This window comes from Staurois parvus, unplaced genomic scaffold, assembly GCF_062004578.1.
Source record: "Staurois parvus isolate SC_StPar_1 unplaced genomic scaffold, SC_StPar_1.0 ptg000552l, whole genome shotgun sequence".
Lineage (NCBI taxonomy): Eukaryota > Metazoa > Chordata > Amphibia > Anura > Ranidae > Staurois > Staurois parvus.
In genome coordinates this window covers 400,521-413,702 of record NW_028318348.1, presented here as the reverse complement: position 1 = coordinate 413,702, position 13,182 = coordinate 400,521, and the positions used below count along the sequence as shown (strand labels likewise).

At 45.3% G+C, this 13,182-nt stretch overlaps 1 protein-coding gene across 1 annotated transcript in view; it reads right to left on the bottom strand.

Annotated features, from left to right (window-relative positions):
- Positions 1–10,540, bottom strand: part of ATP6V1B1 (ATPase H+ transporting V1 subunit B1) — a 140,447-nt gene extending 129,907 nt beyond the window's left edge. Inside the window, exon 1 of the mRNA XM_089691167.1 lies at positions 10,400–10,540. Within this exon, the coding sequence (XP_089547293.1) occupies positions 10,400–10,502 (103 nt within the window). The 5' untranslated portion in view covers positions 10,503–10,540. The remainder of the gene's footprint in view (positions 1–10,399) is intronic.
- Positions 10,541–13,182: the final 2,642 nt, after the last annotated feature.

Sequence of the window (13,182 nt, the reverse complement as noted above, 5' to 3'; positions counted from 1 at the left end):
AATATAGTTTAATCTATACAGTTGTTTATAAGAAGTAGCCAGTTTTATTCCTAGGTATTTTATATCTTTTTCTCTCCATATAAAGGGGAATTCTTTTTGTAACTTTTCTTTTTCGCTCTTTGGTATATTGATGTTCAGGATCTCTGTTTTTGTTGGGTTAATTTTTAGATTTGATAGTTCACCATACTCCTTCAGGGTCTTCATTATACTTGGTAATGTTATTCGGGGGTTGCCTACATAGAACAATAGGTCGTCCGCAAAGGCCGCTACCTTATGTTCTATATTTTCTATCTGGATTCCCTTTACCGCTCCACTATTCCTTATTATTGACAACAAGGGTTCCAGTGTCAAAACGTACAACAGGGGGGACAATGGGCAGCCCTGTCTTGTTCCGTTGGACATCTCAATGTATTCCGACCTCTCCCCATTTACCGTAATGATTGCAGTGGGCTCCCTATATAAAATACCTATCCACTCCCGCATTCTCTCTCCGATCCCCAGCACTTCCAAGTTGTCCATCATAAAGCCCCAGTCCACTCTATCAAACGCCTTTTCGGCATCAATTGACAGGAGCACCACCGGGGCTTTTCCTTTTCTACTTTTCTGCATAAGCATTAAAGTTCTCAACCCGTTGTCTCTGCCCTCTCTCCCTGGGACAAAGCCCACCTGATCTCCATGGATCCATTCAGGCATTAGTTCTTTCAGCCTGTTTGCTAGAACCTTTGCGTACAACTTGGTATCAGTGTTCAATAATGAAATTGGTCTATAGCTAGAGCACTGAGAAGGATCTTTTCCCTCCTTATGAATGAGAACTACATGGGCCTGAAGGGATTCCCTCCTCCCCTCCATCCCACCTCCCAAGTCGTTCATATACTTCTTCAGCTTCGGTAGCAGTGATTCACTAAATTTTTTATAGTACTTAACTGTATAACCATCCGGGCCAGGGCTTTTTCCCCCCCCTGTACTTCTTAATGCTGCTTCTATTTCTTCCTGGGAAATTTCCACGTCCAAGGAGTTCAATTGTGTTTCACTGAGTTTAGGTAATCCCGCATTTTTTAAATATATCATCCTTTTTTCGTTAATACCTTCTCTAGTTTCTTTTGGAGTACCTTGATGGCCAATATTATATAACTTTCTATAATACTCCGTGAATACTTTAATAATTTCTTTAGTTGAATGAACCAGCTCCCCCTTAGGACTTTTTATCTTTTCTATATAATTCCTGTTTTTCTTTTTATTCAGGGCTCTCATTAAGTATTTTCCTGGTCTATCTCCCCATCTATATCTTTCACTTAATACTTTGTTATATACTCTTCTCCTCTCCTCTTCCATCAGTCTCTCTAGTTCGTCTTTTTTATCCTTTAACTTCTGTCTTGTTTCTATTGTTATTTTCTTCTTATGTATCTGCTCCAAGTCCAGGATTTCCTTTAGGAGTCCGCTAACCCTCTCTCTTCTTTCTTTTTTCTTCCTTGCTCCCATCGCAATCAAGATTCCTCTTATATATACCTTATGGCTTTCCCATACTGTAGCTGTCGATACTTCCTCTGTCTCATTCTCCTTGAAATATACTTTGATCTCTTCCCTGATCTTCTGTACAATATCCTCATCCAAGAGAAGAGCCTCATTCAACCTCCATCCCAAGCCTCCCGTCCACCTTCTTCCCCATCCTATTTTCATTATGACAGGGGCATGATCCGAGAAAGTTCTTGTCTCTATTTCTATTTTAACCAACAGTTCAATGAATTGATGATCTATCAAAAAGTAATCCAGTCTCGAGTATATCTCATGTGCATTAGAGAAGAAGGTATAGTCTCTGTCTTTCATATGCATTATTCTCCATGAGTCCACCAGTTGGTACTCGTGGATCACCTTCTTCAAAGCTCTCAGAGACCTACCCCCCTCTCTCTGCACAAGGGAGGTTGTATCCTTTTGTGGGTCCATACAAAGATTTAAATCTCCTGCTATAATTAAACGCCCTTTTTTAAAATCATTCAATTTTTTCAACAGACCCTTCAAAAAGATCTCCGGTTTTTTGTTGGGACAATAAATATTGGCTAGTGTACACTCAATTCCCTGTAGTTTACCTTTCAAAAATAGGAATCTGCCCTCCGGATCAGTCTTTCTCTCTTCCAGCTCAAATCTCATATTCTTTGCCAAACCTATTGCCACCCCCTTTGCTCTTTTAATTGGAGAGTCAGCGTAATACCATGTTGGATAATATTTAGATTTTAGTTTCACGTTTGACTCTATCTCAAAGTGTGTCTCCTGTAAAAATACCACTGACGTTGCCCTGTGATGTAACTCTTTAAACAACTTAAATCTTTTCCCAGGACAATTCAACCCATTCACATTATATGTTATAAACTGTATTTCTTCCATCCTTCATAAGTCTGTCTATCTTTCTTCTAATTCGTCTCTTCCTATTAGGCCCAGCTGTCTTGCAGAGTATTAACCCCCCAACCCCTATCCCCCACCCCCTCCCCCACCCCCTCTCTCTTATTTTCCCCCTACCCATTTTTAGGCTTATAAACTGCCTACAAATCATTTGTGGAACTGTTTCCACGGTTGATTTAAAATATTGGGCGTAAGCTCCGCCCATGGACGGCTCACCTCTCCTCCAACCTCCCCAGCTCCCCTTTCTCTATCAACTGGGCTCTACAATACCTTTACTTCCCCCCTTAACCGGAGCTTCCAGAGGGACCTTCGCTTCTACAGGGGGGATACGAGGGGGGGGGGGTGAGGAGAAAAGAGAGAGAAGAAGCAAAGCGTATATTTTACTTAATTCTCCCTCCCCCCAACCCCAGGACCTCCCTCACCCTCCCCCCGACCCGCTGCCAGTCCTCCTTTCTTGCATTAACCGTATCTCCTTTTTCTTCTTCTTCCCACCCAGCTATCTCCACTCTTTGCAAGTCCAGTCTATCGCAAAAATCTCTCAGTTCGTCCGGGGATCTCAGATATGCTGTGACCCCATTTTTCCAGCCAATTAGAGGTACCGAGGTACCCCATCTATATTGCACTTTCTGTTTTCTCATTTGCTCCAACAGGGGTTTCAGGGATCTCCTTCTCCATAGAGTTTCTGATGTTAAGTCCGCAAAAATTTGAATAGTCCAATCTTTATACTTAATTAATGATCTTCCCTTGATCTTCTTCCAAATCTCATTTTTGACCCCAAATTTCTGGAACATAACAACGATATCTCTCGATCTGTCCCTCTCAGTCTCTTGTTTAAACTTTCCTGTTCTGAACACTCCGTCTAGTTCAATCACTTCTGTTTCAGGACTGCCTCTCATGGAGTTTAAGATTTTATTAACTAGTTCATATAATGTTTCCCCTTTTACAGATTCTGGAATTCCTCGCATCCTGAGATTACACCTTCTTTCTTTATTTTCTTGAATTTCCATCCTATAGAGTAATTTTTTCTGGATTTTCTCCAAATGAGTTGTTTTTTTCCTTAGACTATCTATGGTTTGGTCCTGGGTTTTAACTCTCTCCTCTATTTCTTCCATTCTCGACAGCAAATGCCCTAAGTCGTTTCGAATAACTGTCATTTCACGTTTTATCATTTTCTCCAAACTTTGAAACATTTCTGTCATCTCCTTCTTATTCGGTACTTGTAGTTCACCATCAAGCTCTTTTTTTCCCAAGCCATCCTCTATTTGTTGGCTTCTACTGCTGTTCTTACCCAATGACAATCTAGGACTATTTCCGGGTCTAGTGTCCATTTCCCCTTTAGCACTGTCTCCTTGGGGCCTTTCTGGGGTAGTATTACCATATGATGTAAATTTCCTTAGCGTGCCTGATTGAGACCCTTTGAGCCCTGCTCCCTTAGGACCTTTATTCTTCATATCCTCTATATATCATTTGTCTCCTATATGCTCTAGATGGGGGTATACCTCTCCTTTATGGTTTGTGCTCCAAACAGGTTTGCAGATTATTCTTGTATTTTGCTCTCCTGGGGCACCTGGGACTTTTCTCTTCTAAGCCCAGGGAATCCTCCTCTCTCCTCCTTGACCCCTGGATCCCACTGTCATTCAATAGTCCACTGCACAATAGACCCCCCAAAGCTCTCACTCACCCTTCTCTTCACAAGACGGTGGCTCCAAGCATAAGTGGAGGGCCTTCACATGTCCTGAGGGGGGATTCCTCTGGTCTTCCCACGTAGTGCCTCGTTTTTCCTCTCTGGGCTTCGTCCCAGGGATGCAGGGCGAGTCTCCTAATACTCCCAGTTCTCCCCGGATTGAACAGTCTACTGGCCGGGGGCCGCAGGCAACAGCAAGCCAGGAGACATGGCCAGTAACAAGCCGGGGGTTGTATGCAGCAATAGGCCGGGGGTTATGGGCGACAGGGAGCCGATAACAGTAAGCCGGCGTCTCCCTGTCTCATCATACGGCCGGCCGGCTTCTCCCAGAGATCCTCCGCGGTTGCATACACTCCCCCTCCGCGTCACCTCTCCTCCCAGCCGTCCAGATCCCTCTCTCACGAGGCACCTGAGGAGCCGGCGCGTCACTGCAGCCTCTGTCCTGCTCCCATCTCCGTCTCTCCGGGCTCCATTTCACGCTCTCCAGGCTCCGGTGAGTCGTTCTCTATGGGTCACTAGGGAGGTCGGGAAGCGGGACCTAGCCGAAAGCTAGTGCCGCTCGCTCCCCTCAGCCGCCATGTCCAGGCTCCACCCACAGGGAGGACGTTTATAAACGGCACCCGCCCCTGCACTGCTCCCGTTCGGCTGTTTATATACATGGGCTGGACGGGAAGTGGTTAAAGTGGAAGTAAACCCAATTTTGTATTTTTTACCTACAGGCAAGCTTTTGATAAGGCTTACCTGTAGGTACTGTAAATATCTCCTAAACGTGCAGTGTCACCGACGCATTCACCCAGCGCTCTCAGTGGATGGTGTGCCATTCCATTGAGAGAGCCGTGCCGCGTACGAAATGAACCGCGTGCATGTGCAAGAGTGATGACATCATGGCTCGGCCAATCTGATGGCTCGAGAACCCGGAAGGAAGACTGGGTCAAGATGGAAGCCTCGGGGAGCCATGACAGCACTCCACTGGAGGGCTTCATTTTCCGGTCTTTCATAATGTGCTGATAAGCAATGCATACTAGTACATTATGCTCTTAACCTCCCTGGCGGTATGATTCTTTCCGATTTTTTGTGCTGAAAGCGGTACCATTTTTTTGCATGGAAATATGTAGTTTTTTATTGTAGGCTGTAATTTTTAGGAATAACTCACTGAAATCTGTCCGAACAAGAGTCTAGTAAACATCCCGGGTATGATAAAATTTGAAACACGAAATCACAAATTATAATTTAATAAATAATCATAAAAAATAATAATATAATAATAATAAATTCAATTCAATAATATAATCAAACCAAAAACACTGAAATTTGAAATACAGAGGCAAATTCGCACATCGCTGAGCAAAGTCGCAAAATCGTTTTCAGTGTCTGATGAGGAATTTCCCCCACGAATCATTATCACTCAATTCTGCAAGTGGTTCTGATTTACTATCGCTGTTCTAAAACCGCTTTTGATGTAAAGGGACGCTTTTTGGATGCCATGGACGTTTCTAAGTTTCCAGGCAGAAAGAACATTCAAAATGCAGGCAGGGCACAGGACAAAGCAGTGGGGACAAAATGTATGTGAAATGCATTGAAACAGCAATGACAGCAAAAATGACATTTTTGAAAAATTTCAAATTTCCCACCGTACGTCCCGATGTCACAGGGACCGGAACACAGAATCCGGATGCCGGCATCGGCCGGAGGAGATGGCCGGGGACGCTGCAGGGGACACATCGCGGGAGCGAAGGACAAGGTAAGTGCTGCAGGGACCCCCTGAGCAACGCCGCATGGTAAGCCCGAGTGTAGCTCGGGGTTACCGCTCTTGGTTTAGAAATTTTACCCCGAGCTACACTCGGGAATACCGCTAAGAAGGTTAACTTGCAGGGAGAAGGTTTTTCTTTTTAGATTTTTTTTTTGAGCCTTACTACCTCTTTAAATAATGAGAACGTTATTGCTGGACATGAAGGACCCTAGAAGAAATTTAAGAATTGTTCTGCTCCATAGGCAGTGCACAGGCATGAGAGGTGAACGGGTTAAACTTCAAAGATGGCTTCAGGGTTCCTCAACATTTTATTTGGTCATTTGGAAGCACATGATAGAGGTCAGCTCTTATGCCAAGGTCATCTTGGTAAATGGTTTACATCCAGACACTTATAAATGAGTGCCATGTCCTGAAAGAAAGTACTTCACTTTTTACAGGGGGGATGGTGTTTACACAACAAGCTTTCTCCTCTGTTACCAAAACTTCGACACACCCCGTGACCTGTAGAGGAACACTAGGCTCCAACAGTGTTGTCTAGAATAGAAGGGCATACCAGCTTATTGGGAGGAATTGCCCCAGGAAATATCCCTGATACTCATCAAAAATCGTATACAATACAAAATCCTTCATTACTCCTTATGACCACCTAAGATGTGGACCTATCCTTAAAATTCACATTTGAATCAGTAGAGCATTTGTGAGCAAAACCAAATCACAGATTTTTTTTAAGTACCCATTGAATAAAAACTGCTGGTCCATAGTTCTCTAATTAGACCTAAAGCTTTCCACACACACTACAATCTGAATGTACGGTACGATCTTCTATAGATTAATCAAGAACTGTATAGTCCCCTGTTGCCCAACTTGTGGCCCATTGGCAGTTTTTGTGCAGCCCTCACGGCCCCTGCAGATACTAATCTGTGTTTTCTTATTGCCCTGTTATAGCAGTTCTAGCAGTTCTAGCAGTTCTAGCAGTCTCTTATAATATGTCTTCAGTCTATGACTGTCTCCTGAAGCATGCCCCCTGTCTCCAACAACACCTATAGCATGTCTACATTCTCTGAAAGTCTCCTGCATCATGTCTGCAGTCTCTCACCATCTCTTGTGTCATGTCTGCAGTCTCTCACCATCTCTTGTGTCATGTCTGCAGTCTCTCACCATCTCTTGTGTCATGTCTGCAGTCTCTAATCATCTCCTGTATCATGTCTGCAGTCTCTAACCATCTCTTGTATCATGTCTGCAGTCTCTAACCATCTCTTGTATCATGTCTGCAGTCTCTGATCATCTTTGTATCATGTGCATAGCCTCTGACCATCTCTTGTATCATGTCTGCAGTCTCTAACCATCTCTTGTATGATGTCTGTAGTCTCTGACCATCTCCTGTATCATGTCTGCAGTCTCTGACCATCGCTTGCATCATGTCTGCAGTCTCTAACCATCTCTTGCATCATGTCTGCAGTCTCTAACCATCTCTTGTATCATGTCTGCAGTCTCTAACCATCTCTTGTATCATGTCTGCAGTCTCTGATCATCTTTGTATCATGTCCATAGCCTCTGACCATCTCTTGTATCATGTCTGCAGTCTCTGAAAATCTCTTGTATCATGTCTGCAGTCTCTATCCATCCCTTGTATCATTTCATCAGTCTCTGATCATTTTTTGTAGCATGTCCACAGTCTCCGACCATCTCCTGAACAATGTCTGCAGTCTTTGACCATCACTTGTATTATGTTAACAGTCTTTGACCATCAGTTGTATCATGCCCACAGTCTCTGACCATCTCTTGTATCATGTCTACAGTCTCTGACCATCTAGTGTAGTATGTCCAGAGGCTCTGACCATCTCTTGTATCATATCTGCAGTCTCTGATCATCTCTTGTGCTTTGTCTGCAGCCTCGACCATCTCCTGAACCATGTCCACAGTCTCTGAACATCTTCTGTATTATGTCCACAGTCTCTGACATTTTCCTGTATAATGCCCATAGTCCTTGACTATATCCTGTTGTGTGTTTGCCGTCTCTAACACTGAATTTTATGTGTGGCCCTTTTGTCAAGGGCAGCACATGAGACATCCCATATCAAGAAGGTTGACCACCACTGGTATAGAAAATACGGGCGTGTATATACACCATCCAATTTACATTCAGTTAGGAAGATTCTTGCACTTTTTCCAAATGTGTAACCATTTTATAGTCTAGGCAACCTACACTGTGGGCACATACTAGTGGTCAATGTGCCACAAACCTCCAATGCAAGGAGAGCTCCTACAATGACCACCAATGTTGGAGTACAGCAACATTTTTACTGCCTTTGTTTTTTGCAGTTATTATTCATTTAAATAATATTTAAAAATGTTACTTGGTTTGGGGGTTGGTATCCAAATGATTTGTCTTGGGTGTCCAATATGCTAGATAAAACACAGTTCATTTCATTATTTGGTTTAAAAATGTCTTGGTAATGCTAATGCATCCATTCTCAACCAGGATTCAGTGAAATCCAAAGATTCCACCAGAGGTTCATTGGGGTCTCTTTTGCTGTGATTGACTGACCTCCAATTTGCATAATTTCGGATTCAGCACCGCTTGTCAGATCTTTTTAGCTGTCCATAAGTGTGGCATTCTGACCACCACTGTAAGGGGGAAATCTTTCCTGCTGACCACCAATGTAGGAGAGATTCATCCAACTGATCCCCATTTAATTCATCTTGGCAGGGGTTCCCTGAGACCTGAACATTTTGCCATAGGTACCTCTGGGGTAAAAAGGCTGAGAAAGGCTGTGCCCATGTACCATGAGCTGTAGGTATCACCCTTTTTAGCAGAGGTTACAAAGGATTTGATTATTATTCCAAGGGTCCTTTTGGGGCAAAAAGGTTGAGAAATGCCTGATCTAACCACCATGAGCTGTAGGTATCATCCTTTTTAGCAGAGGATTCTCAAGACGTGATAATTGTTTCAAGGGTTCCTCAAAGGTTAAGAAAGGCTGATATAAATAATAAATATAATATACACTCACTGGCCACTTTATTAGGTACACCTTGCTAGTGCCAAGAAAATATCCCCCACACCATGACACCTCCACCACCAGCCTGGACCAGTGATACAAGGCAGGATGGATCCACCACACCATGACACCACCAGCCTGAACCACTGATACAAGGCAGGATGGATCCATGCTTTCATTTGGTTTGCTCCAAATTCTGACCCTACCATCTGGATGATGCAGCAACCAGTCTGCCCATTCTCCTCTGCCATTAAAAAGGCATTTTTTTCCACACAACTGCCGCTCACTGGAAATTTCCTCCTCTCTGGACCATTCTCTGTAAATCCTAGAGATGATTGTGCGTGAAAATCTCAATAGATCAGCAGTTTTTGAAATACTCAGACCAGCCGGTCTGGCACCGACAACCATGCCACGTTCAAAATCACTTAGATTCCCTTTCTCCCCCATTCTGATGCTTGGTTTGAACTTCAACAGGTCATCTTCACCATGCCTAGATGCCTAAATGCATTGAGTTGCTGATTAGCAATTTGTGTTACCAAGCAATTGAACAGGTGTACCTAATAAAGTGGCCGGTGAGTGTACATTCTGGGCTCTGTTAACTTCCCTGGCGGTATTCCCGAGTGTAGCTCGGGGTAAAGTTTCAGCATCACAAGCGGTAACCCCGAGCTACACTCAGGAATACACTGCAGCGTTGCTCCGGGATCCCTCCTGCACTTACCTTGTCCTGCGCTCCCGCGATGTCCCCCCTGCAGTGTCCCCGGCCATCTCCTCCGGCCGATGCCGGCATCCGTCTTCCGGGTTCCGTCCCCTGCGACGTCGGGACGTACGGGGGACGGAACCGGTGGGAAATTTGAAAATGTCAAAAAGTGACATTCACTAAATACACAGAAATCACATAGTATAACATTCCTGTATCAAACCATTTCACATACATTTTGTCCCGAGTGCTTTGCCCGGCGCCCTGCCTGCATTTTTACTGTTCTTTCTGCCTGGAAACTGAGAAACGTCCATGGCGTCCAAAAAGCGTCCCTTTAGGTCAAAATCGGTTTTAGACCGGCTAGAGAACAGCGATAGTAAATCAGAACCACTTGCAGAATTGAGTGATAATGATTCGTGGGCGAAATTCATCATCAGACACTGAAAACGATTCTGCGACTTTGCTCAGCGATGTGCGAACTTGGCGCTATATTTCAAATTTCAGTGTTTTTGGTTTGATTATATTATTGAATTAAATTTATTATTATTATATTATTATTTTTTATGATTATTTATTATATTATAATTTATAATTTTGTGTTTCAAATTTTATCATATCTGGGATGTTTACTAGACTCTTGTTTGGACAGATTTCAGTGAGTTATTCCTAAAAATTACAGGCCTACAATAAAAAAAATACATATTTCCATGCAAAAAAATGTACCGCTTTGAGCACAGAAATATGGACATAATCAGACCGCTAGGGAGGTTACTTGAATTAAATAGGATAGAAAACAACAGTGTTTGGTTGAACAAAAGCTCATAGTTGTATGAAAAAGATACTAAGTTTGAATTCATATGGAAGAATCTACTCACACAGCCTGGGGTTGGAAATGTAATCCCGGGACACTGCCATGGCATGTTCCCTGGCCCCCGCCAAGTCGGCATGGTTCACCCTGATCTCCACTTTGGTAGCCATCCTAGGATCCACTGTCTCAGTGTCTGCAGAGACTGGGCTCCGCGTGTTTTATAGAGGGCTGTATGGCTCGGGATGTTGTGTATATAATTCTATTCTCAGTCCATCCAGGTGAAACTGACCTACACCGGCCCATTCCCAGCTCACCTGTGTGTACTGTAAACTGTCACAGCTCACTGACTAAACTGCATGAAAACATGGACGGTTAACTCTGCGAGTGCTACCTCTTCCCTGGATCTTGTCACACAGGGGTTGATTTACTAAAACTGGAGAGTGTAAAATCTGGTGCAGCTCTGCATGGTAGCCAATCAGCTTCTAACATCAGCTTGTTCAATGAAGCTTTGACAAAGAAGCTTGAAGCCGATTGGTTTCAATGCAGAGTTGCACCAGATTGTGCATTGTCCAGTTTTAGTAAATCAACCCCATAGTTTTATTTGTACAACACTCACAGATTTCGGCTGATGTCGGACGGGATTCTGCTGCTAGAAAAACATTGCGAAGGGCTGCATCGCTAAAGAGACTGCCTGTCTGTCCCTATGGAATCGCTCCTTTTACAGTCGAGGCAGTGATGTTGCTCCATGATTGACCCGAATTCTGCTGAAGCTGTTTCATGGAAGGCAACATCTCGTTGCCTCAGCTACAGAAGGATCAATTCTATAGTACAGATGGGCAGCCTCTTAGTGATCCTGGACCCTGCATTCACTATATCTGGTCTCCCCGGGCCCTGCATTCACTATATCTGGTCTCCCCGGGCCCTGCATTCACTATATCTGGTCTTCCCAGACCCTGCATTCACTATATCCGGTCTCCCCGGACCCTGCATTCACTATATCTGGTCTTCCCAGACCCTGCATTCACTATATCCGGTCTCCCCGGACCCTGCATTCACTATATCTGGTCTCCCCGGACCCTGCATTCACTATATCTGGTCTCCCCGGACGGACCCTGCATTCACTATATCTGGTGTCCCCGGACCCTGAATTCATTATATCCGGTCTCCCAGGACCCTGCCTTCACTATATCAGGTCTCCCAGGACCCTGCCTTCACTATATCAGGTCTCCCTGGACCCTGCATTCACTATATCTGGTGTCCCCGGATCCTGCATTCACTATATCTGGTCTCCCCAGACTCTGCATTCACTAAATCTGGTCTCCCCGGACCCTGCATTCACTATATCCGGTCTCCCCGGACCCTGTCTTCACGATATCTGGTCTCCCCGGACCTGCATTCACTATATCTGGTCTCCCCAGACCCTGCATTCACTATATCTGGTCTCCCTGGACCCTGCATTCACTATATCTGGTCTCCCTGGACCGTCCCTTCTCTATATCCGCTATCCCCGGACCCTGCATTCACTATATCTGGTGTCCCTGGGCCCTGCATTCACTATATCTGGTCTCCCCGGACCCTGCATTCACTATATCTGGTCTCACCGGACCCTGCCTTCACTATATCAGGTCTCCTCGGACCCTGCATTCACTATATCAGGTCTCCCGGACCCTGCATTCACTATATCCGGTCTCCCAGGACCCTGCATTCACTATATCTGCTCTCCCCGGACCCTGCATTCGCTATATCCAGTCTCCCCGGACCCTGCATTCACTATATCCGGTCTCCCAGGACCCTGCATTCACTATATCTGGTCTCCCCGGACCCTGCATTCAATATATCTGGTCTCCCCGGACCCTGCATTCACTATATCTGGTCTCCCCGGACCCTGCATTCACTATATCTGGTCTCCCCGGACCCCGCATTCACTATATCTGGTCTCCCCGGACCCCGTATTCACTATATCTGGTCTCCCTGGACCCCGCATTCACTATATTTGGTCTCCCCGGACCCCGCATTCACTATATCTGGTCTCCCCGGACCCCGCATTCACTATACCTGGTCTCCCCGGACCCCGCATTCACTATATCTGGTCTCCCCGGACCCCGCATTCACTATATCTGGTCTCCACGGACCCTGCATTCACTAAATCTGCTTTCCCCAGACCCTGCATTCACTATATGTGGTCTCCCCGGACCCTGCATTCACTATATCTGGTCTCCCCGGACTCTGCATTCAGTATATCTGGTCTCACCGGACCCTGCCTTCACTATATCAGGTCTCCTCGGACCCTGCATTCACTATATCAGGTCTCCTCGGTCCCTGCATTCACTATATCTGGTCTTCCCAGACCCTGCATTCACTATATCCGGTCTCCCCGGACCCTGCATTCACTATATCTGGTCTTCCCAGACCCTGCATTCACTATATCCGGTCTCCCCGGACCCTGCATTCACTATATCTGGTCTCCCCGGACCCTGCATTCACTATATCTGGTGTCCCCGGACCCTGAATTCATTATATCCGGTCTCCCAGGACCCTGCCTTCACTATATCAGGTCTCCCTGGACCCTGCATTCACTATATCTGGTGTCCCCGGATCCTGCATTCACTATATCTGGTCTCCCCAGACTCTGCATTCACTAAATCTGGTCTCCCCGGACCCTGCATTCACTATATCCGGTCTCCCCGGACCCTGTCTTCACGATATCTGGTCTCCCCGGACCTGCATTCACTATATCTGGTCTCCCCAGACCCTGCATTCACTATATCTGGTCTCCCTGGACCCTGCATTCACTATATCTGGTCTCCCTGGACCGTCCCTTCTCTATATCCGCTATCCCCGGACCCTGCA